This window comes from Uranotaenia lowii, chromosome 3 (assembly GCF_029784155.1).
Source record: "Uranotaenia lowii strain MFRU-FL chromosome 3, ASM2978415v1, whole genome shotgun sequence".
NCBI lineage: Eukaryota > Metazoa > Arthropoda > Insecta > Diptera > Culicidae > Uranotaenia > Uranotaenia lowii.
The window spans coordinates 194,341,604-194,365,611 of record NC_073693.1 but is presented as its reverse complement, the minus strand read 5'-3'; the positions used below and the strand labels follow the sequence as shown (position 1 = coordinate 194,365,611).

General features: G+C 36.7%; 2 protein-coding genes across 2 annotated transcripts in view; both read left to right on the top strand.

The window, feature by feature from the left end:
* Positions 1–2,663, top strand: part of LOC129758141 (B-cell receptor CD22) — a 504,009-nt gene extending 501,346 nt beyond the window's left edge. The window contains exon 13 of the mRNA XM_055755606.1: positions 1,968–2,663. Coding sequence (XP_055611581.1) covers positions 1,968–2,009 — 42 coding nt within the window. The 3' untranslated portion in view covers positions 2,010–2,663. The remainder of the gene's footprint in view (positions 1–1,967) is intronic.
* LOC129752969 (putative uncharacterized protein DDB_G0282133) lies at positions 2,397–23,839 on the top strand. Its single transcript, XM_055748760.1, has 3 exons — positions 2,397–2,631; positions 10,329–10,351; positions 22,235–23,839. The coding sequence occupies exons 1-3, from the start codon at positions 2,397–2,399 to the stop codon at positions 23,837–23,839; spliced, it is 1,863 nt and encodes a 620-aa protein (XP_055604735.1).
* The last annotated feature ends 169 nt before the right edge of the window (positions 23,840–24,008 follow it).

Genomic DNA, 24,008 nt, shown 5'->3' with positions numbered 1-24,008 from the left:
CAGCTAATAATTTTTTTGTCTAATAAGATACGAATTTACGGTCTTCGACAAAGTTGTTCAGCGGAAAATTTCCTTGAGGAATTTTATAAATTGGCACAAAGACCACCAGCTGGCTCGGTTGCACAGAAGAAACAAAAATGGTGTTGATTTTTCAGTACAAAATATTCAATTTTCCCATACAAACCTAAAAGTCCAAATTTACTCATGTAAACGTTACTTAAAAATTCTGCAAAAAATCATGGATGAGTTTTGGACCAAAACAAAGCTTTTGAGACCCCAGGGTTTGAGAAATTCGAAAATGACCCCAAATCGACTCAGTCTACTCTCCATGTCTCCGATCCATCCAGGATCCGATGTTAGGAATCAAGCGATGGGTCCACCGGCTACGTTCCGAGCTGTCCGTCCAACAACTTTTATGGAAATAAGCCGCCAATAGTTTAATTCTTCTAAGCCAGAGATCATGAGATCGAGTCTCGGTCACGGCATAGATAGTACTCTTTCTGTGGGCTGGAGGTTTTAGCATTAGTAAGATACTAGCCATTATATCCTTGAAAGATGTACGCTTTAGTGTTAGGTACATGGAATTTAGATCTCTTCAAAGAAACATGAAGTTTCAATGAGATCCTTATTTGTGTGTGTTCGTTTTATTTTTATCTGGTATTCTGGTTGATCATAACTTCTACAGGAACAAAAACAAAAGAGTACGGCTAAGTCGAACCAAACCAACATCTAGGCAAGTTTCTGTCACTTGGTGGCCTTCAGTATTTAGGTCGACATAAGTTTGTGTACTTCCTGGTAGTCAGCTCTGCCTTTCTTTTTTTCGCTTTTCAGTAATGCCTTCGCTGTTTTTACTTGTTCTTGAATCAGATACACTGCTGGCGATTCGGAGCCAGCGTCTTCACTTGCTGCCAGCCAAGGTTCTCGTTAACTGTTTGGATTTCAGCGGCTAGACAACACCGCCACGAGCTTCTGGGCCTGCTTCTTCTTAGATGCCCATCTGAATTCCAGTCAAGCACCTATTTGCAAATATCGTTCTCGTCTCTTTGCAGAGTGTGCCCAATCCATCTCCACTTACGTTCCCAAATCTCGATTTCTAGCGCCTTTTGATGACACCAGCGATGTAGTTCTGCAATTGAGAACCAGTTGCCAGGCCACCGCATATGTGCACCAAGTTTCGCACATGTATAGCAATACGGATTCCACGTTTGAGTTGAAGATTCGGATTTCAGTTCGTAGAGAGATCTGGCGTGAGCGCCAGATGTTCCTCGCAAACGCAAATCGGATCTTTCTGATCCGGGTTTCGATATTTTCTGGTACCACCATCAGGCGTAATCTGGCTACCAAGATACTGGAAGCACTCCACTTTCTCAACCTATTGTCCAGCTACCATGAAATTGGAACGATCATCTGTGTTGATCTCCATCAACTTCGTCTTTCCGACATTGATTTTGAGACCTGCTACCTTGGAGTTTACGATGAGGTCGTCGAGTTTGCTTTGCATGATTTAGACTGAATATATAAAAACATTGTCATTCATTTGGTATATCATAAAAACAATTGCCTGCCAGAATAGGTATCATGTTCAAATCAGTCAACAGTTCTTTGATTCGATTCGATGAAAGTTTCCGGAAAGTTTTCAACAAAGGTTTGGAAACACCGAGAGTAGTTATAACGATAAGTAGTGTAGGAGCAACAAGTTAATATACATAAACGCAAAACAAAAGTATAGAATAGGTACACAGAATTGTAACAATTGCCATTTGGAAATAAAAAATGGGAAATTGTCTTTGAAAGCGTGAAATATACCAATGATATTGCAAGTTGATCCAAGGCTGTAATTTAACAAACGATTCGTGATGTTGTATGGAATTTCATTAGAATCCACCGATTAGAATGAAGCGCCACAGTTGATATATGATTATATATTCCACTGTCTTTTCTTATGCTTTTTTATTCCACCAATTTAGACGATGCCCGTTCTGCGGACATTTGGCAATCATGTAGCCTAGCGGGAACGAAACGTGCCAGTCACGAGCGCGCGTAATAGCAGTGATAGTAATCACCACGATATCTACTACTATCACCATCAGCAACACGATCGTCACTACCAACACAATATCGAAAGTGAACCACACAAACACAAACACAACCACTATGCCACCTATCACTATTCTTCCACCAAATCGGGAAATTCCAACCAATCCAAGTCAAAATCGAAAGCCAAGCACGAGAACCGGAATGAGTACGAAACGGCTCAGTACTACTGCAACAACAATAATGCCAAAGTAGCAAACTACAAGAGCAGAAAATTAAGCTGCGAACTTTCGCCAGCCGAGATGCAAAACGTGCAAAATTATGAGATAAAAAAGCATAACAAAAGTAAATCACAGTCACAAATGCTGCTACTGCAAACTCCACCACCCCCACCTTTGCCACTGGCAACAGACTCCAATCCACCCTCGCCAACAGAATCCACCTCACCCGATCCCAATCCCCTTCCTCCACCAATGTTGACCGCAACCAACGCAAATAAATCACAACCACCACCACATTCACAACAGCAACATGCTAAAAAACACAATAGTCAGAAACAGCAGCACCAACTTCAACCACCATTAAATAGCAACAACAGTAAAAATAGTTAGCTCTCGAACAAGCAAAAACAATCGAGCAACAACAGTAGCAAAGGCGGAGGAAAAATAGGGAAATAGAATCCATCTCATATTCCACTCTACTCCACGGAGAGGAAGCAAAAATAACAACCAAAGCGTGGAAAGGTTTAGGGAAGTAAAAAAACTTGCATAGGGACATTTCAACACACTAAAGTGACTTCTTTTTTCCCCCCTTTCCAACTTGACGAAAATGCCCTCTGGAGGAAGCGAAACAAACAGGCAAACATGGCAAAATAATATTTCACTTGCCGGTGTAACTGCAAAAATTAAAAGTGTCAAAAATGTGTATAAAAATCATACATACTCCTGTATTCAACTTCCACGTGTAACGACTTCTGCAGGGGGAAAACGTACTGTAGATATACGGAAAAGCAAATAGGAGTATGAAACTGACAAAACTCAAAATTAAACATTCTCACACAGGTCAACCGAATAAAACCACACTCCGCACACCATCGCCATCGCCATCATTATCATCATCATCATCATCATGAGTCCCACTGACAAAGTTACCAACCACTCACCAGCCAGTAGCTGCACCGACACAGGTTCACACAATTGGACAACAGTCACAGTGGTTTTTACAATTTTATCAAGTGTCATACATCGACAATTGTTTTTTAAAGTAAGATTGCAAAAAGATTGCAAAAGGTCCATCCTGTCCTGTTATGGATTGTCTAAAAATTTGGCCTATTTTTTGAATGAATTTCAAATCTGAAAAGACAATAACAATAACAAAATGATTCTGATATCGGTCTGGTTATGGATTCTGATTCTGAGTTCTTATTCTGAAGTTTAATTTATAGTTCTGATTCTGAATTCAAATTCTGAGTTTATATTCTTAGTTCTGATTCTGAATCTGAGTTTCAATTCTGAACTCTAATTCTGAGTTCTTATTATGAATTCTGGTTCTGAGTTCTAGTTCTGAGTGCTCTAGTTCTGAGTTCTCTAGTTCTGAGTTCTAGTTCTGAGTTCTAGTTCTGAGTGCTCTAGTTCTGAGTTCTCTAGTTCTGAGTTCTAGTTCTGAGTTCTAGTTCTGAGTTCTAGTTCTGAGCTCTAGTTCTGAGTTCTAGTTCTGAGTTCTAGTTCTGAATTCTAGTTCTGAGTTCTAGTTCTGAGTTCTAGTTCTGAGTTCAAGTTCTGAGTTCTAGTTCTGAGTTCTAGTTCTGATTTCTAGTTCTGAGTTCTAGTTCTGAGTTCTAGTTCTGAGTTCTAGTTCTGAGTTCTAGTTCTGAGTGCTCTAGTTCTGAGTTCTCTAGTTCTGAGTTCTAGTTCTGAGTTCTCTAGTTCTGAGCTCTAGTTCTGAGTTCTAGTTCTGAGTTCTAGTTCTGAATTCTAGTTCTGAGTTCTAGTTCTGAGTTCTAGTTCTGAGTTCTAGTTCCGAGTTCTAGTTCTGAGTTCTAGTTCTGAGTTCTAGTTCTGAGTTCCAGTTCTGAGTTCTAGTTCTGAGTTCTAGTTCTGAGTTCTAGTTCTGAGTTCCAGTTCTGAGTTCTAGTTCTGAGTTCTAGTTCTGAGTTCTAGTTCTGAGTTCTAGTTCTGAGTTCTAGTTCTGAGTTCTAGTTCTGAGTTCTAGTTCTGAGTTCTAGTTCTGAGTTCTAGTTCCGAGTTCTAGTTCTGAGTTCTAGTTCTGAGTTCTAGTTCTGAGTTCTAGTTCTGAGTTCTCTAGTTCTGAGTTCTCTAGTTCTGAGTTCTAGTTCTGAGTTCTAGTTCTGAGTTCTAGTTCTGAGTTCTAGTTCTGAGTTCTAGTTCTGAGTTCTAGTTCTGAGTTCTAGTTCTGAGTTCTAGTTCTGAGTTCTAGTTCTGAGTTCTAGTTCTGAGTTCTAGTTCTGAGTTCTAGTTCTGAGTTCTAGTTCTGAGTTCTAGTTCTGAGTTCTAGTTCCGAGTTCTAGTTCTGAGTTCTAGTTCTGAGTTCTAGTTCTGAGTTCTAGTTCTGAGTTCTAGTTCTGAGTTCTAGTTCTGAGTTCTAGTTCTGTGTTCTAGTTCTCAGTTCTAGTTCGGAGTTCTAGTTCTGAGTTCTAGTTCTGAGTTCTAGTTCTGAGTTCTAGTTCTGAGTTCTAGTTCTGAGTTCTAGTTCTGAGTTCTAGTTCTGAGTTCTAGTTCTGAGTTCTAGTTCTGAGTTCTAGTTCTGAGTTCTAGTTCTGAGTTCTAGTTCTGAGTTCTAGTTCTAAGTTCTAGTTCTGAGTTATCATTCTCAGTTCATTAAGAATCAAGAATTAGAAAGTAAAAAAGCAAGTGCCAAAGCCAATAACTGAAAATAGTCAGAATTGTTTATTTTCAGCATTTCTTCAATATTTCATTTAGATAAAAAGAAGATTCTTAACAAAGTAAATGTATTCACTTCCATCACGAACCACTGTGCAACCACACTCACCCGCAGGGGCACTTCCGATGGACATAACAAAATGAACAAAAAACAACCGAAGCAGAAAACGACTGGGCCGACACATTTCATGCACTTTTAAATATACATCCCGCCTACGTTTTTATTTGTTTTCGTTTTTGTTTTCTTTGTTCTCTTTATTTGACTCTGATTTAAATATAGCCACTAAAAATAAACACATTAACTGCAGTGTTCTGTCACGCCAACTTCACCATTTTTCCACGCCAGCCGTGGTGAAACTTTATACATTTATACGTAGTTAAAGGTCTTAGCGGTATGTTGGAGCAAACACTCGGCTTCTATCAACAAGCTTCCAGGCACTTTTCCTTTCCTCTCATTTTGCACAAACATGAAAACCACTCATCTACAAACTCACACACGCAATTATCTTGTATTACCGGAAGGAAAACGAACCGGAAACGGTGCCAGCAACTGTGCTGCACAAATCAAAATATCCGTTTCGATTTCCTGCTGCTTCAAGCTCTTTCTGCATACTCCACCTCTCCATACCCTCAAACGCTTCTGTACCGAATTCAGAGTTCATCTCTTTGGAATCTAAAATCTTCATGTGATTTATGTAGTTAAACACAAATAACGGAAAACCTCTCTAGCTTTCAACGAAAGAAGAAATTTCAAATGGGTCGTGTGTAATGTGTAGGTATGTAGTGTGGAGAAGTAATGGACGCTCATAATGTGTCCCACTCCAGTGACATCTAATGGCCTGAAGATTTCTCCACGGTGACGCAGTAAGAAGATTCAAGTTTTTGTATTTTTTTGCACAGAGCTAGTCGATTTTATTTTAAAATTTTCTCAACATGGAAAAATGTTGAATTACAACTATCCGAAAGAACATAAAAACTCACTGCAGTAAAACGTGAACAAATGAATAATTTCAAGAAAAATCATACTATCATTTTATTAAGTTCTCTTCCATTCTAAAATAATTTTTTTTGAATGAATCGGTCTAATGAAGCAGAATGGAAATCTCTAAACCGTTTTACTATCCATCGTAAACTGATGAAAGATATTTATCCATCACGTGAGAGTTATTAAACTTGAAAGTCATGTTTTGATTTATCTTAATCAAATACTGTTGAGTTTTTCATGTTTTTGTGATTATATAGTTTTGAAACTTGACTTATTATAGTTATTTTTGCAAAGGTTTTAAATTATTTTTTTAGAATTAATTACTTAGTACTTTGGATTAGGAAAGCTTAATCTTGAGTTTTAATTATTCAATCTAAATATTGAAATGAAACCTTCTGCTAAGCCAAAATCATGTTAAGTCCTGTACATGCTGCCAAATCGATGGCATGTCTTTATAATTTTGAAGTTCATCCCCAATCGGCAGGACCACAATTTGGCAGGGAAACTAATTAAAAGATAAAATCTATTGAAATGTACACAAAACTTGTTGAGGCGAAACACCGACCTTTAGCAGTACAAGAAAGAGCGGCCAAAAGCACATATACACCCACGCATTCTGGCACAGTCTTCGCCAAAGCTCCAGCTAGAGAATACAGAAGTGCAAAACATCAAAGGACTTTGGCTCCCGCTGTCAAAGAGAAATGACGATTCTCTTTCCCCATCCACTGTTTCGTGTTTCATCAGTTTTCGTGATTTTTTTTCGGTGCCACCCCACCACCCCTTCTACTTTTCTTGCGATGATGGCTCCATTTGTCACAAATTTGTACGGCTGGTCTGACCGACGACAATGCTTTGATGATAATTTTCAATTATTTACCCAGCTGATGATGGAGTAATTAAGGGGAAATTGGTGGAAAATGCGATAGCAGAGTTTCTACAAAGAACGGGACATCCCAGGAAAAAAGACGCTTTGCTAAATTTCGAGGCAGAAATGTGAAACGGCAGCCAGCCCAATGCTTTTTCCCTTTGAATGATTTTCTGTAAAAGGGATAACGATCGACATTAACTTTTTATATCTGAGTTGCGAGTCCCGATGGCAGAAAATCGTTTCGAGCTCGGTTAATTTTCATTATCGTTGCTAGATAAGCTAAGTCGATCCATTTTCTTTTGAATTTCTTCACTGAGAACACCATCAAAATCATTCGTCAATTTTTATACTTCACATAAGAAGAACTGTAGCAGAAAGCCATACAAATAGCACTTTTCTAACACTTAGGACGCTTTAAAGAAACCGCTTCCTTGGCTATCAAATCAATGAGTGATAATTTCACACAGCTTTCATATATTAGGGCGCCAGAAAACTGACATGCGCCAAATTTCAGCTAAATTGGACTTGATTAGAAGATAGTGTACAAAGCTTCGATTTTTTACCCTCAAACATCACCTAAGCGAGAAAAAATTGTTAAAAACGACAAAAACCTAAAGTATGAAAAAATTAGGAAATTTATAAGTATGATAATCACAAAAGTTATGAAAAATTGCAAGGTGGCAAAAATAGCAAACTTTTGTCAGTTTCGTTCCATATTCGATATTTATTTGTAAATTTAATTTAAATTATTTTTTGTATTCTCTAGTGAAAAACTGAGTCTCAGACTTTCTAGAAACATTCAAATGGGTTTTATGAGACTTCCCAGCAAACATTTTTGAAGCTATATTTTTAAGCTGTTTTGATATACGTTCCATATACATTATAGAATGATGATATGAATGTTTAAAAAACAGCATTTACCTATCAAAGTGGAGGAAATATACATACATAAATTTGATTTCTTTCCAGAACGACGAAAACTACACCAATTGAAGAATGCAAGAGAGCTTATGCTCTCATAGACTTCAAATCGTTACACTGCTGGTTTTAGAGAGAACATTACGAAGATTTTCTCACTAGAAGCTCGCGTGGGAGCAAAATCATTTCGAAATTTACAAACTTGGCGGACTTTCTGCCATATCCGATTTAAACTGACTTCAGACGATATTTTATACCAACTTTTCACTATAAAGTTGGAATTGCGAGTCGCAACACTATTATTAAGTTATCATTTCTGATACCGTAACAGAGGTCGGCATTAAAACGCTATTCGCTAGTTAGTCCGCTACATTTTTGTTTTGATATTTATTTCTTAACTTTATTTCTGGAGAACTTACGGCTCAAAAAACTCCATCACATTAAAGAAAATAACATTTATCAGCATTCCTGTTTGAAAGATTGCACCTAGTAGTGTTTGTTTACCTTTTTTTCAACTGAAATCCCGTAAGATAATAAATTTGTGGACAAAAAAGTAGCGGACTTATTTAGCGATTAGCGATTTAACGCCAGGCACTAGAAAAAAGCATGTATCAGCATTCTTCCTTGACTGATTACTTGTGGTTGCGTTTGTCTATCTGCTGGCTCAAAAGTTTGGTGAGAAAATAAACGGAAACGATAATTATCTAACAAAAACGGAGCAGACAAATTAGCGATTAGCGCTTTAATGCCGAACACTGAGTGATACGATTTCATGTTTCCTAGGTTACGGCGATTCGTAATCTATTTTTATGCTAAAAATTCCTAAATTTTCTTTTGACATTCACCGGTTTTTTAGGAAAGACTCAAAAAGTCAAATTTCTAATAATATTTCAAAATAATATTACAAAAAATTTCGTTTTCCCCGAATTTCTTTAGTCGTTTCTCAGGGGATTTTTGAAGGTAAAAGTATCGAAACTTTAAGCTCAATCAAGTCCGATCGAGTGGAAATTTTGCACAGGAAAGTTTTTAAGGCCAATCAATGCAGGGTCGGTTTATGTATTTGAAGATAAATTTACATTACTACCTTAATAAACACATCTCCAAATATTGAAATCCAATGAATCATGTGGATTTGTCATGTGTAAGATTGTCAGATTGCCCGGGTATTCAATATAAAATTTGAAAAAAGTCCGATCCGGCCCGGTTGCCCGGATTTAATTGGAAATCCCCCTCATTCTCATTCTCAAATCAAACTTGAAAAAATACAGATTGTGTTGTAATTTTTTTTATTTATGCGAAAATAATCATGAAAGGTTTTTTAAAGCCTAATAAACGATTTCAAATCTGCTGATAAATTGTGTTGAAAAAAAAATCAATTTTTTTCTTGAATTTTTATGATTTATTTCTAGGTTTTGGTCAAATTTGCCTGGATTTGTCCGGCCTGGATACGAACTGAAAAAAATCAGGCAACCTTAGTCATGTGAATATTACGATTAACCGGGATCTAACTTGTTTTCCACTCTGAGAAAATAAACTGTAGACTCTACTCACTTTATTCCTATGTTAAACACTAAGCTAAACTGTTTAAAATCAGTTCTTGGAAGGGTTAGAGAATCCGAAGAAGTCCGGCAGATATAAAATTACAGCGCCTTAGACAATTTTCCATTTATTTTATTGATAAAATCACATGCATAATCTATCGATCTACGTCTTTAATACTTTTACTTTTCTATCTGCTATGTACAATAGTATTTACTAGAGAATAACTATAAAACGTAATAAAAACTGATTTTGGCTCCTTTAAACCCAGTGTATGAGCCGTTTGAAATAAATACATTGTAAAAAAAAAAATTCACATGCATCTTGATTCAAACTTACCATATTGAACATTAAAGTAGGTTGAATTGCATCTTACTCAAATTTCAAAACGCCTGTAATCTTAAAAGTTTCCATTTTGGTCAAAACAAACGACAGAACTTTTGCAGAGTTTTAAAATGAGATTTTGGTACCCATGGTTTGATTTGAGGTTTTGTACGGAATTTATTTTTCTTGAATATTTTGTTCCCTCGCGATGCGAATGAAATTCCAATACAGTCGAACCTGAATAAATAAGCGAGAATCCAAGGAACAGAACATTATTTCTCGCTCAAAGAGGTTTCTAACTTACCTATGATCTCTGATAGGTTCAGGAAAATATCTTCTTAAGAGATTCTAGTAAAATTTTTACAGGAAGCTGTAACACATTATGTAACGGAAAATTAAATGAATGGGATTCAAAAAGCAAATGTTTGCATAAAACACGAATAAATTCAACATAATATAAAATTCTACTTGAACAAATAGAATATTCCCTTGTTTAAAACGAGTTTCTATATACAGCAAAAGAGATTTTCACTCTAATATGTGTTGTGAGCCAACTAGGTTGAATAATTCTACTGAATCGAAGCAATCGGTAAGACCGTTGGTTGAATTAAAGGGAATCTTTCGATTGCTGTAATTCAAAAGTGATTTGTTAAAGTTAGTGTTTATAGATCTTTTACAGCTCGAACCCTCTTCAATGGACCTTTAGATCAAAGTTTATGAAAGAAAAATTAATTTGTAAAACAATCGAAACGAATTATAGAAACGACATGTCCCTGCTGCAGGGTGAGTGACCCTACTTTGGGCCTAGAGCCTACTTTTGTTCTAAAGTGCCGAAAATTTTGAATAATTCATTTTGCTGTCAAAGATTTATGATAATCATATGCGAACAATGAAATCTTATTCTTCCTCCATCACATCATACCGTTATTAGCCGAAGAAAGAAATTCTGGTGAAATGAACAACCTTTTCAAAAATGTACTTTTTTTCAGTGGCAAAACAGATAGCTCAATTAGTGAGGGACATTTTGAGAAATCAGAGTGCATAAGCTAAAATCTCATTTCTCAACTGTCCAAGCCAAAGTTTGAAGAGAAACCACTTTCGCTTTAGAAGTATGGACTATATTACAGTAGTTTTTCGATTTTATCACGCTTAATTCACCGTGTTAATGGCAAACCGTGAATTGGGCGAAACTTGAATTAAAAATGGAAAAATGGCCAATAATTTCTGAATGATTTTCAAAAACAACGCGATAAAATCGAAACAATAACCGTGGTCATACCGAGCGTGAATTTAGGGAGTATTGAAAAATCGAACAGTGATAAAATCGAAAAACTACTGTACTTATTTTCCAGAAATAAAAAGAAATTTAGGAAACCCGGAAAATCAGAAAAGGGTTTAAACATAGCACACTTTCAACCAGAATGTTCCATTTTTAGACCTGATGTCACCAAAAGTGCTTATCCGTACTAACCAATCAATTAAGTTACGAGTATCTATAAAAGCATAATTTCGAACTTAAATATCTAGAGCCTTTCCAACATTTTTGTCAGCTTAACTGTCGTTCCAAGCAAAACTGTCGCATGTGATTTTTGGGTCATTTTCAGTTTTTTGCTGGAAATGGTCTCTTTTAGTGCTACCTTTTGAATGAAAACACAAACAAGTATACTTTGTTCTGAACTTAAACGAAACTTTTGTCAAGATGGTTGTCACTATGTTGATATTTCTACGCCACCATGTCACAATAGAGAAAATACTATAAAAAGGCAAATTTCATCAAAAAAGTCTCTTAAGATAAATTTAAACTGGTGAATATAATGTTATTCATCGGAAAAAATACATACTAAAATTTAAATTAAATTATTTAGAGAAATTTTCGCCAAATCTTTTCGATAAGCACTACTTACAAAATTGATCCTCAACTATACATTTTTATAAACAAAGAGGAACGTATTTTTCAAATAAAAGTTCCAGAAACTTTACGAGCTTTTAATACGATAGAAAGTTTGTGAGAAAAATAGTAAATATAACTTCAATAGCGATTTTCTCGTTTCCACGTTTTTTTACATGGGACCATTTTGCTTGGAACGGCAGTTCATGTAATTAAACTACACACAAAAAAAAGCATAGTAAAACTACTAAATCCGTGGTATAAATGTTTTTGAGACAAATATGTTTAGTCAATATTTTTGAGTCAAATATATTTAGTTGTTTATAATACCTAAAGCTATTTTACCATGTACTCAATTTGGCTGCACATAGTAAGTTCGACTACGTCTTAGAAAAATTGTCAATGAAATTATGCATTGTCTTACTTCGTGACTAGTAAAATCGATATGTTTCATGATGAAACTAGTATGTGTTATGATAAAGATTAGTATGCGCGACGAGCTTGATTTAAATAATAAAATTAATATGCATGTTTGTTTGTTTATTTGTATGCATGCATTATATAACATTATTGAAAACATCAAAATTCACACTTCCAACACACGTCGGTCAATGCTAGTGTGTTCTCACGATGCTCTGGAAAGATTTTCAAAGTTATGAAACTTGAACGCAGCTCAAAATTTGATTGTTTATTCACGGGTTTGGAAATTAATGATCATTAATTAGTATTAACAACAAGAATGTTTACCATAGTTAAATAACCATACGCACTGATGTTTTTAGTCAAATATGTTTTGTTCTCAAAAGTATCATGTGCGTAGTAATTTGTTGATATGAATTGGTGCCACAATGTCTAAATTACTATGTGGACGCTAGTTTTAATAGAAATTATCATGAAATTATTATGACCATAGTATTTTCCACAACAAACATTGAGAGTTATCTTTTCGATACATAGTACATAGTACTAGGTACATAGTAATTTCAATAATGTTTCATGCGCACTTTAAAAAAATCGATGTTATACTTTGCGTGGTTGAAAATACTATAACGCAGAAATAGTAAAATTATCATGTCAACGTCTTTGGAATAGCCACACATTTTTTTCCGTATACAACCCAAGCAACCAAAAGTCCCATAAAACAGGTACAAAAACCCATCATTGATATGAAGTACGTTCTTTGCAGCTCAAAATTTAAGTTCTTATTGATATTTTTAAGTTCTAAAACAAGTCTCAATGACCTTCTATTTAGCTTCCATCGGCCTCTTAATTAAGCTTCCGAAAATCGCAGAATAAGCCATAAATCTCTCTCTATCTCAACTGAACACTTGGCTTCGATTCATATCACTTTCTCTTGATTATTTACTGTGTTCTGTACCGGTGCCGCCATGATGCCACGCGCCGGATTCCAAACTCTACCAATTGCTCAATTGCTTCTTTCCTACATTTCCTACATATATCGCATCAGAATGGTCACTCAATTACTAAATTACTTATTTAAAAAAAAAACTTGGGGATCGAACCCCGACCTTCGTGGTGAGAATCGAACACGTTACCACAGGACCAAGCCTAAATGTTGTTCTAACTGAAATTAAAACTCAAATGCACTTTTTGTGACTTACGAAATCCCGTTCTGAGCACTTTTGTGCCCTTTATGTAACTTACCAAATCCCATTTTGAGCACTTTTGTGCCCTTTATGTGACTTAAGTCCCGTAAAACGTAGTTAATTCTCTTTGCCAGCCAACTTTCATTGCCTTCATTCAAGTAAATATGTGACTTTTGGTTGCTTGGGAAACTAATACAAAATAGTTATAACTATTGTGTTGCTGACAGTGCTGATTGGGAGAGAAAATGTTCGAGATATTCATAACAGAAATTGATGGTGTTTTTAGATATTAAATAAGTTGAAAAACTTTTTCGTGATATTTATTCATTGACTCAAAACTAAATTTTCATTAATTTGTTGATGGTTTTTCGAAAAAACAATCCATTTGTAGGTGTTTTAGATCTAGGTCCAATAATAGGTACCAGACCAGTACCAAACAGGAAGTAGGTTCAAAGATGGAAATTTTTATCATTCTTATCTTTGTTAATCTAATAACAACAGAGAAACTTACGTTAAAAAATCTCATATTAACTTGCAGACCAGATCATAAACTGTTGATGGATTTTCTGTAAAACACTAAACTCCCTTCCGATTATCAGAAAACCATGGATTTATTAAATCCATCGCTTGAAGGGTTCAAAGTAAGGTAGCTGACCCTACTTGTGTTACTGGTTAGGTTTTTCACATCACTTACAGAGGTTTCAGGCTATACAATGACGGGTCTAACTAGGCGAATAATCTGACTTAAATCTAAAGGTTTCTCTTTTATCCAGTTCTCACTTATCCAGGTTAGGCTACAATTTTGTCCAAGACTGCGCCTACCATTTCATCAGAACACTTCTTCTTCTTCTTCTTCTTCTACTTCTTCTTCTTCTTCTAACACCAACGTGTCCAAAACTTGTATGCATCCTGGAAAATGAAAAACTTACGTTCTTCATTTTTCTTTTCAACATTGTATCTGATAAATAGAACATGCATTGCAGATACTACTATGGCCAGGCCAACCATGTGATGTAAACGCAAAAGATACTGGAACAAAGGATGGATGAAGCGTGAAGTTCCCTGCTAAACGCTTCTTATGATTATGTAGGGTTAGATTAAGAAATTTGAAAATATTTTCAAACTTGGAATGGATGAAAAATTGAACGAAATTATTTTAAACCAATTCAAGGGATCTGTCATTTTTCACTTGACTCGCTGCATTTTATAACATGAAACGAACTCACCAATGAAAAAAAAACATTCGTCAGGTGTTCAGGGATTCAGTAGGTCAAAATCTTCCATCTCGGGCCAATTGAGGTCGATTCTTGGGAAATTCTAATCTAACAAAGCTTGGATTTTTTTTTTTTTTTTTGATAAGTGGCACCTCCAAGCTTCTAAAACAAAGTGATCTTCACAATACTTTCTTACTTGTTTTTAAATTTTCTATTTTTCGGAGCTTCTGTCAACAACTTCCTTTTTCAACCACAGCCTACTTCTTCTCACAAGAGGGAATCTACCATTTCATCAGAACACTTAAAGACTCTAAACTCAATAACTTTTTTGACATATTTCTGAAAATTGGACGGAAAATCTGGCAGTGTGCTAGAATCTTTTCAATAAAAAACGAATCCTCTGTTTGGGACGCTATAACTAATTCTCGCAACTTCTATCGCTTTGCAGTCTTGGGTAAAGTTGTAGCCAGAGAAATTTCCAGACAGCTCCATATATTTGAATTTCATTTGCATTGCGTGAGAACAAAATATTCAAGAAAAAGAAAAAGAAAAAGTGACTTTAAATATTACAGGTGTTTTGAGATTCGAAAATGTTGCAAACCAACCCACCCTATTGAACATTTTATTGTCTTCCATCACAAAACATAGAAAAGCTCGATGTATATGGACCACTGGTTTAGCTTATCATCTGTATAAATGTTTCAACAATCAACCTTCATTCTATCGAGTGCGATTGTTAATAATCACAAACAGTTGATGTGTCAACACACTATAATAATAGTCAACACATTTCAGATTATGACAAAGATTGCATTTGTCCTTAAACCTGGTTGAAACGACAAAATTCGCTGCAAGTCAGATTCTCTGCCAATTGAAATTGCATCTCACCTTTCGGAAGGTGGCTCTGGTAGTTTCTACAAAAATTCGGAGCCAGGGAACGAAAGGCTAGGAACATAAATAGGTTCTCATCCGGTTTAAGCTTGCCATTTTCTGACGCTGGCACATTCCTCGTGAAAAGCCCCAGGCGTGCTTTGCATAGAATTTCCAGAATCAGCAAAGCCAGACGGATGCATCCTCCCGTGCAGTTTAGTGTCGTTCGAGAATGGGTACCTGGCCCCAAAAAAAAGAATTCCTTCCATACTGTCTGCCAATCTCACCTGCAAGGCTGAAAAAGGGAATTACATGCACTGAGCTGTATTCTGGGGAGCTATATACACACCTAGGTTTTCATCATTTTTGCTCCAAAAGTGTTTCCGGACGAAATCGCTATTTAACTACCACTGGGACACCTTCAAACATTTCGGATGTACCTGTGAAGGTGTATATCAGGTATATCAGGCAAGATGCTATCCCTGAGAGCTCACCTGATTCTTACTACATTTTTTCCATCTCTTCTTGCTTTCCGGTTGTTGCCGAAGCCAATGTTGCAACCCCAGGACAACTAGGGCCAGTGCTTTCGAAAATTTGCTCAACGGAAATTGATTTCGATATTATAGATAGACTAGACAATTCAATTTCGTCGCAACGCCCCAAGGATGGCAGAACAGATTTCTTCGGGGACTTGGCGCTCTTTCTGCCTGATGGCGGTTCTGTTCTGTTTCGTTTCTCTTTTTTCGTCGTTGCCGAAGAAAAATACAGTTTAATGGTATCGTTTACCGTGCCATACATTTGGACCGGGCATCACCCATGTATGAAGCCCTCACTGGGTGGTTTGAAGGTAGAAAATCACCTTATGTCCTGTCCCAAATGACGCCAAATAGAGTAAGAAGATGAAATCACAGGATCGGAGCAAAAAATCACAAATAAAACGAGGTGGACTCTTAGCTCAGGTGCTTGGAAACGGATGGACTTGAGTATGATAGCTGACGACTTTTTCATTACCATACTCATGAGGTGTACTGATATAAATATTTCCATCTGATCCAAATGATCTGTTTTTTATTGGTTGAAACAATTCCGTTAATTTCTGGCTTAACCCTTCGTTTCATATAGTATGGGAGAGTGGGGAATCATGGGCCACTTTTTTCGTTGTTCCATAACTTCGTTATTATAAAAGATAAAATGAAAATAAAAAATGGTATGGTTTTCTACATTTTCAAGGTATCATAAGGTATTTTTTTAATTTTTTTTAGTAAGTTATTTTCCCCAAATTCTGACTGTTTGAAAAAAAGCAATATTTTTTTGATTTTGAAAAATCGTGGGGAATCGTGGGCCACCAAATCCAAATTGACCAAATAACATGCAAAGTTCATGAGTTGACCCAAAACTGTGATTCCCTTATTCATTTCGTTATTTAAAAGCAATTTCAGATGTAAAATAAAAAAGAGAGCTGTGTATGATCGCATAGATTCAAAAACCTGTCTCGCGAACGTTTTGGCAAAATTTCTTATATAGGATGGACAAAATATTTTTCATAACTCTTCATTTGGCATAAGAAAACTTTGCAGATAGGTAAACCGGTTTTTGAGTTCAGAATGTGTATAAAATGATTATAATTTTAATGGCATGTGCGGCGGAATGAAAACTAGAGAGAGAATTTATTTTATAGAATTTGAAAGAAAGGTGGATAGACAGGCATTAGTGCGCCACTAGGAGAAAGCTTGATAGGTGTTGAAATTTTAGGCTAGAGGGCATGTTGATGAAAAGCTCCCATGAATTGCTCCCGCCTTTGCTCTGCATTAGCCAGAGGGAGGCAACGTTACACGTTTTGTCTATGTATCGTGTGACCAACATCTTTTAAATAAGTGGTCGTGAATCTCGTTTTTAAGCTTTTTTTCCTCAGATTTAAGCTTTTTTTACCTTGAGAAGATAGGAGACGAAAGCTTAAATCTGAAGAAAAAGCTTAAATCGGTCCAAACGAGAGAAATCAGAGAGGAAATCTGACAGATGTGCTCCATACGGTTTGAATAGCGTTGCCGCCGTCTGGCATTAGCTAACTATACATGAGAAACCCAGAAAGAGAATTCCCATGTATAGCGAGCAGACGGCGGCAACGCTATTCAAACCGTATGGAGCACATCTGTCAGATTTCCTCTCTGATTTCTCTCGTTTTGACCGATTTAAGCTTTTTTCTTCAGATTTAAGCTTTCGTCTCCTATCTTCTCAAGGTAAAAAAAGCTTAAATCTGAGGAAAAAAAGCTTAAAAACGAGATTCACGACCACTTATTTAAAAGATGTTGGTCACACGATACATAGACAAAACGTGTAACGTTGCCTCCCTCTGAGCAACCCATGGGCCTACTGAGCTTTCCTTATGCGAGAACAGTTCTATCTGGGTTTCTCATGTATAGTTAGCTAATGCAGAGCAAAGGCGGGAGCAATTCATGGGAGCTTTTCATCAACATGCCCTCTAGCCTAAAATTTCAACACCTATCAAGCTTTCTCCTAGTGGCGCACTAATGCCTGTCTATCCACCTTTCTTTCAAATTCTATAAAATAAATTCTCTCTCTAGTTTTCATTCCGCCGCACATGCCATTAAAATTATAATCATACAAATTACGGTGATTAAAATCATATATCAAATGTGTATAAAAACATAAAAATATAGGTGATTCAATATGTGTGGCCCACGATTCCCCACAAGCTATGATTTGCCAATTGGTTGCGTTTGTGTGACTTATTGATGTTTCATCAAAAATTCCTTTTCCACGTGAAAGATCATGACAAAACTAAGATCATAAGCGTATGAGCATATTTTTGTTATGCACTTTAGGTTCCCCATCGATGAAGTTAGCGAGTGTTTTTTTAATTATGTAAGTACATTTTTCTAACTTCTTTTAGCTTGATAAATAAAAGAAGCATATGATGCGTATTTCAGTCAACAACATATAGGAATACATGCTCACGCAAAGCGACGACGTTGACAGTAGGTTTGAGATTTTTATCTCAACACACATCTGAGATATTCAAAGTGGCCCACGTTTCCCCATGGCCCACGATACCCACCTCTCCCCTAATAAATTTGTAACAGTTTCTGTATAAAAAAAACATGAAAAATCGATTTTTGTTTAATGAATGAATATCGTGAATAGAAGAGTTACGTTTGATTAGAAAAAGGAGCTTTACAACGATTGCAATTTTTAAAGATTCCAACTTGCATTTACTTTTCATAGTGCTGACATGTGTTTTAAAATCTTGTACAACTTTCTTTAAGAATTGACGCATTTTTGTCGCCATTAGAAACAGTAAAATCCAGGGGAGGAAGACCGAAATTCGCTTCGGATCGTTTTTGTATCGTTTTTTGACTGTTCGGCAAAAAGTCAGCAACTTTCGAAAAGATTCGTAATCGTAAAAATTAAAACATCGTATAACAAGTCATGTAACTCAATCTAGGCGCTAAATTTAAGAAGAATTCATAGAAAAAAAAAGCCGATAGAAGTTTTAAAAAAATAAACTGTTTTAACATAATTTGATCAGCCTATTGTTTTTAAGCGGTTATGATATTTACAAAATACAATTTTGTTTACAGATTCAGCAGATCAATTCAAATAGAAAACATCGTCGAATGAATTGGCATTGTTGAGCTGGTCATTCGTCATTAGTCGATTTTGGGGAATTTTCGAATTTCTCACGCCCTTAGCTTTGTTTTGGCCTTAAGTTTTTGAAGAATTTTGAAGTAACTTTTACAGGATTAAATTTTAATTATTTCGTTTTTATTTTTCTTCCAATTCTGGAACAAAGCTTTCATTTTTTTGCAAATTTGTAAATCTTCTAATGGTAAATTTTCAGCTAAATAACTTTGTTGAAGATTTTAAGTTAGTATCTCATCAGATAACCGAGTTTTCCCAGCATCCCAGCTACACATTTGTGTAGCTATATTCTTCTGCTGTTCTGATGTACGTTCCATATACATTAGACTGCCCCAAATGATCCGACTTTTGAAAAAGTTATGCGCTGCAGGCTAAAATTGATCCTAGACCTAGTACAAGATCTCGTGCCAAATTTGGGCCAGATCGGATCACGGGAAGGGGTCGCTCAACGAGCCTGAAATTTGTATGGGATTTTGAGACATTTTGTTCGGGAGAAACATGAACAACCAGTTTTTCATCAATAACTTTTGTTCCCGTCAACCGATTTCTTTCAAAAACGGTTTTTCTTAAAGCCCAAACTATGAAAAACATTTCATCCGAAGACTGCATTTCGATAAGAGCTAAGACAAAAAAGTTATTATGCTTCAAAAATGAGCTAACTTTTTTAAAGGTGGCATTCATCTCTGCTAATGAGGCGTCAATATGTTCTACCGCCCCGACTTATAAACAGTGATGAATACCTTCCTTGAAAAAGTTAGCCCATTTTTGAAGCCTAATAACTTTTTTGTCTTAACTCTTATCAAAACGCAGTCTTCGGAGGAAATGTTTTTCTTAGTTTGGGCTTTAAGAAAAACCGTTTTTGAAAGAAATCGGTTGACGGGAACCAAAGTTATTGATGAAAAACTGGTTTTACATGTTTCTCCCGAACAAAATGTCTCAAAATCCCATACAAACTTCAGGTTCGTTGAGCGACCCCTTCCCGTGATCCGATCTGGCCCAAATTTGGCATGAGATCTTGTACTAGGCCTAGGATCAATTTTAGCCTGCAGCGTATTACATTTCACAGGTTTTGAATTTCCCATACAAATTTGGGGCAGTCTAATATACATACATTGAAGAAAGATCTATGAAAGTTGAAAAAAACAGCATTTACCTACCAAAGTGGAAGCAATATACAAAAATAAAGTTAATTTCTTTCTTAAGCGGCGAAAACTACAGCAATTGAGCGTTATCCAACACCTTATTCGTAGGTACCTATCGGAAGAATGCTGTTACAGAAAGAACATGACTATACTTTTCTCACTTGAAGCCCGCGCTGGAGCAAAATCATTTCAAAACTTACAAACAAGGCGGACTTTCTATCATAACCGATTTAAACTGACTTCAGACGACATTTTATACGATCTTTTCACTATGCAGTGTGAATTGCGATTCGCAACACTATTGTAAACGACTTAAGTTATCATTTCTGATACGATTTCATGTTTGCTGGGTTAGCATATTGAATAAAATTGAATTTAGTTCAATCAAACCCAAAAAATCTTGGAGGAAGGTTTGAAAAATTCGAAAATGACCTCAATTCGGCTCAGTCTACTTGTCATTAGCTTTATAGGGAAACTTTATTCAACAGAATGAAACACAAGACTATGAATAACGGATAGATACTAAGTTTATTAAATTTACTGGCTTCTGAGATGGACGCAAAGAAACCTAAGTCGAATTTTGGTATTTTTCGACTAAGGTTTCTTTGCGGTCCTTAATGTGTTAAAGCTAAAAATGTATAAACAGAACATCGTTTGTGTTCTATATTGACCAAAAAATATCCATCGCAATCAAAATTGAACCATCATTTGAATGCAGCAAGTATCTATATTTTTGGCTGGTTTAATTTTAATGATGCATTTTAACCTTCCCTTGCGGTTAAAATAAATAGTACAATTAGCCGATTAGGGTCATATAGCCCCGGATTACTACTTTGTTTTGACTTTATCTTCAATACTACTGAAGTGAGTTTCATAAATTTTACGATTTTTGAATCATCTACATTAGTGATTATCAAACTTTTTTCACATCAAAATTGCTTAATCCTCATGAAAAAATAGTGACAAAATCATTGAATTTTTTTATGAAATTTTCAAATTACCAGCTGTGGTTTGTTAAACCCAGCACTTTTATTATTTCAGTATGAGCTCTCAATCTATCAATTAAAAGTTTTTCAATACGACTTCAGCAAAATGAGTTGTCTTTGATGCAAAACCCCCATTTTTTAAGGACTTTTTGCATTAAGGCCACAAAAATCAACACTCAATTTTTTAAGAAGCATCGGATAGGAGACATTTGGACGATTTCAAAATGGTACAGTTTATGAGTAGTTTTAATTTTATAATCAATCAATAATTGTCCTTTTTTGTTGCTGGGTGACTCTGGTAACACTTTCAAAAATTTTAAAAATGAGAAATTATAGAACTCCTCATTTAAGAAAAAAGTCAGATCATTTCATTTCATATATCCGTTCCTGAGATATCGCTTCGAGAAAGTACAGTTCGGGTCATTTAGACCCTAATCGCAAGGGAAGGTTAATGTTCACGGCAATTTTCTTGTTTCATATTTGAACTTCAGCAAAACAGGTTGTAGGCATCTTTGATGTAACAAAATTTAAAGTAGCTCTGTGCTACATAAATAGTGAAACACACGAATGCTCTCTCTGCTGTCAGATCATTTAAGTTTTTTTCTGAGATAAATTAGTATCCTTAGTAAGAAAATTCATACATCTTAGTTGGTTTTTTTTGTTTACCACCTAAAAGTATCAATTTTTGTGTGTCTTTATTTGAAAAGTTTTCAGCCGCAGGCTGGTCCGCCTCTGTACAAGTATCAATTTTAATTCGGAACAAAAATAAGAGAAAATGACTACCAAAAAATTGAAAAAAGATAAATTTAGTTACATACTATTAGTTGTTCTCGCGTATAAGTATCTTTCACAGTGTGTTTTTATTCAACGATGTTCAAAATAACAAAGAAATTCATTTATAAATTTTTATAAGATTTTAAATTGCTCTTTATCATTATCTTTTATCAGAAAAACCTTCAATCGATTCCGCTTTGTATCACTAGCACTTCCATTTAATATATTTTCTTGCACGAAAACATACCTAAATACTAACACTTGATTGTGAAACCAAATTTAGAGGGGCTTCAACGCTACGGAAAATTATGGTAAACAAAATTTTGGTTGTGTGGGTAAGGTTTAACCAGTTTAAAATCTAAAAAAAAACAACGAAAGTTCATTTATTTATATTTTTATGATTCACATTCAGTTCTGTTTGTGCCTTTTTTGATTGAATAGCTTGTTTGATTTTTATTTCTGTTTCGTTTCATTTCATTTCCAACTTTGGTTTGAATTTTGCGACCCTCCGTAAAATATGTGCAGTCGACAACACAATTGCCCAACGACAACAGCAACACTTTTCCGACGACCCAGAACAATCATCATCTGCTGCAATTGGGCGGTGATGGTAATGCCAACGATTTAGTACTGAGCGCTTTGCGACACCAGCGTGACCTGTTCAGTGGGCCCTCGTTAGGAATTCCGGATGTTACGACTCGTGTGGGTAGTGTGATTCACGCTTTCGAAACGATGGCCCGCCAAAGGCAAGCCCTGGAACGGAGCGCTAGCGAGAAGCCGTACGATTCAACCGTAGGACCTCGCTATCGCTCACACAGGTCGTCCAATGTGAAACGAGTCAATGATAGCCGCCATAAAATCATTCTACCCACCCCGAAAGTGTCCCTTTCCTCCTTTGATCCATCCATTTTGGCCAACACCCCGGCCACTGTACAGCAATCCTATACACAATCCTCCGATCCTCTAGAAGACCCCAGCGCAAACAACCAAAACCACCACAACAACAACATCATCAGCATTGGTGGCACACACGAAAATAGCAGTAGTAGTAATATTCTACATATTAATAACAATAATTTAGGGCAGTACTTTCTTCCCTCGAATAACCATAATAACCATAGCCATACGATACCGAGAAGTTCTTTCCAGTCGCCAATTGGCGGCCCTGAGACGCATTACAATCTGCCAAACGAAAATGATTCAAGCAACTTCGACTCGTTGAATCTGGACGATGATTACCGTAAAAGCTCTTTTGGCAAACAGTCAAAACTCCAACCGCCGACATCGACGACGGGAACGTTCGGTCGCAATCAGCATGTAAATGATGGCGCTACTACTGGCACTAGCACCAACTACCCCAACCCCTCGAATTCAAATGGCAACTTCAGCAGAAACAATCCGAATGTGTTTTTCAACGCGACGCCACCACTGTCTCAACCGCAGCAGCAGCAGCTTCCGGAAAAGGAAGTCCCGGTGGACAGAAAGCAGACGTCGTCCCCAGTGGCGGCAATGCCACAGGGAACACAAACGCACACCATGCGCTATTACAACAACCACGATAACAAGAACAACAACAACAATAATAATAGTAGTAGTAGTAATCGACGCCCCAGACCGACGTCTTCTACAGGCATCGCCACACTGCTGCTGGGAAGTGGCAATCTCGCAACCGACGATAACGACGCCGATAACAACAATGACAAATTCCTTCGCGGCACCACAGTCAGTCAATCATTCATCAAGAACGTGAAGAACATGCGAAGGAAGTCCTCCTCATACGATCTTCAAAGTGCCAACGCGGCTGCTCTTGGGAGTGGAATCGGTGCCGGCAACGGTAATTCCTCCGCCGCAAATTCCGGCCTCAAACGAAGCGGGGCCGCCCTAATGACGACAGCTGCTAGACACCTCTACAGACGTGCCATCCAGCAAAAGGGCAGCCATGGTGGGGCTGGCTCTGATAATGACACTGATGAATTAACCGCTTCTAGCATCAACAACAACAACAACCATCAGGCTAAGCCAGCCCGGGATGTCGACCGAAGCCAGCAACGTGGTTCAACCGGCACAGGCACAGGTAAGCGCAGCACTAAAACCTTCCTACCCAGGACGCTAGATAGGGCGGAAATTTGATGATTAAGTAAAACCCCACGAAGCCATTAGTCTCCCCAAGACAATTTACAGCCGTAAGGAATTTTCAAACTCGAGCCAGTCACTCCTTCTCTAATTATTGCACTCGTCGTCGTCGTCGTCGTCGTCGCTTTCGTTTGTCCTGAACCTCTCGCTCTTAGCTCACGACGTC

What these genes read in the sequence shown, in the direction of transcription:
- LOC129752969 (XM_055748760.1), top strand. Translation starts at nt 2,397, where the DNA reads ATGCTGCTACTGCAAACTCCACCACCCCCACCTTTGCCACTGGCAACA. An exon ending in ACCATTAAATAGCAACAACA is followed by an intron (nt 2,632 to 10,328) that starts GTAAAAATAGTT and finishes AACGAATTATAG; the next exon opens with AAACGACATGTCCCTGCTGC. An exon ending in CGACATGTCCCTGCTGCAGG is followed by an intron (nt 10,352 to 22,234) that starts GTGAGTGACCCT and finishes AAATATGTGCAG; the next exon opens with TCGACAACACAATTGCCCAA.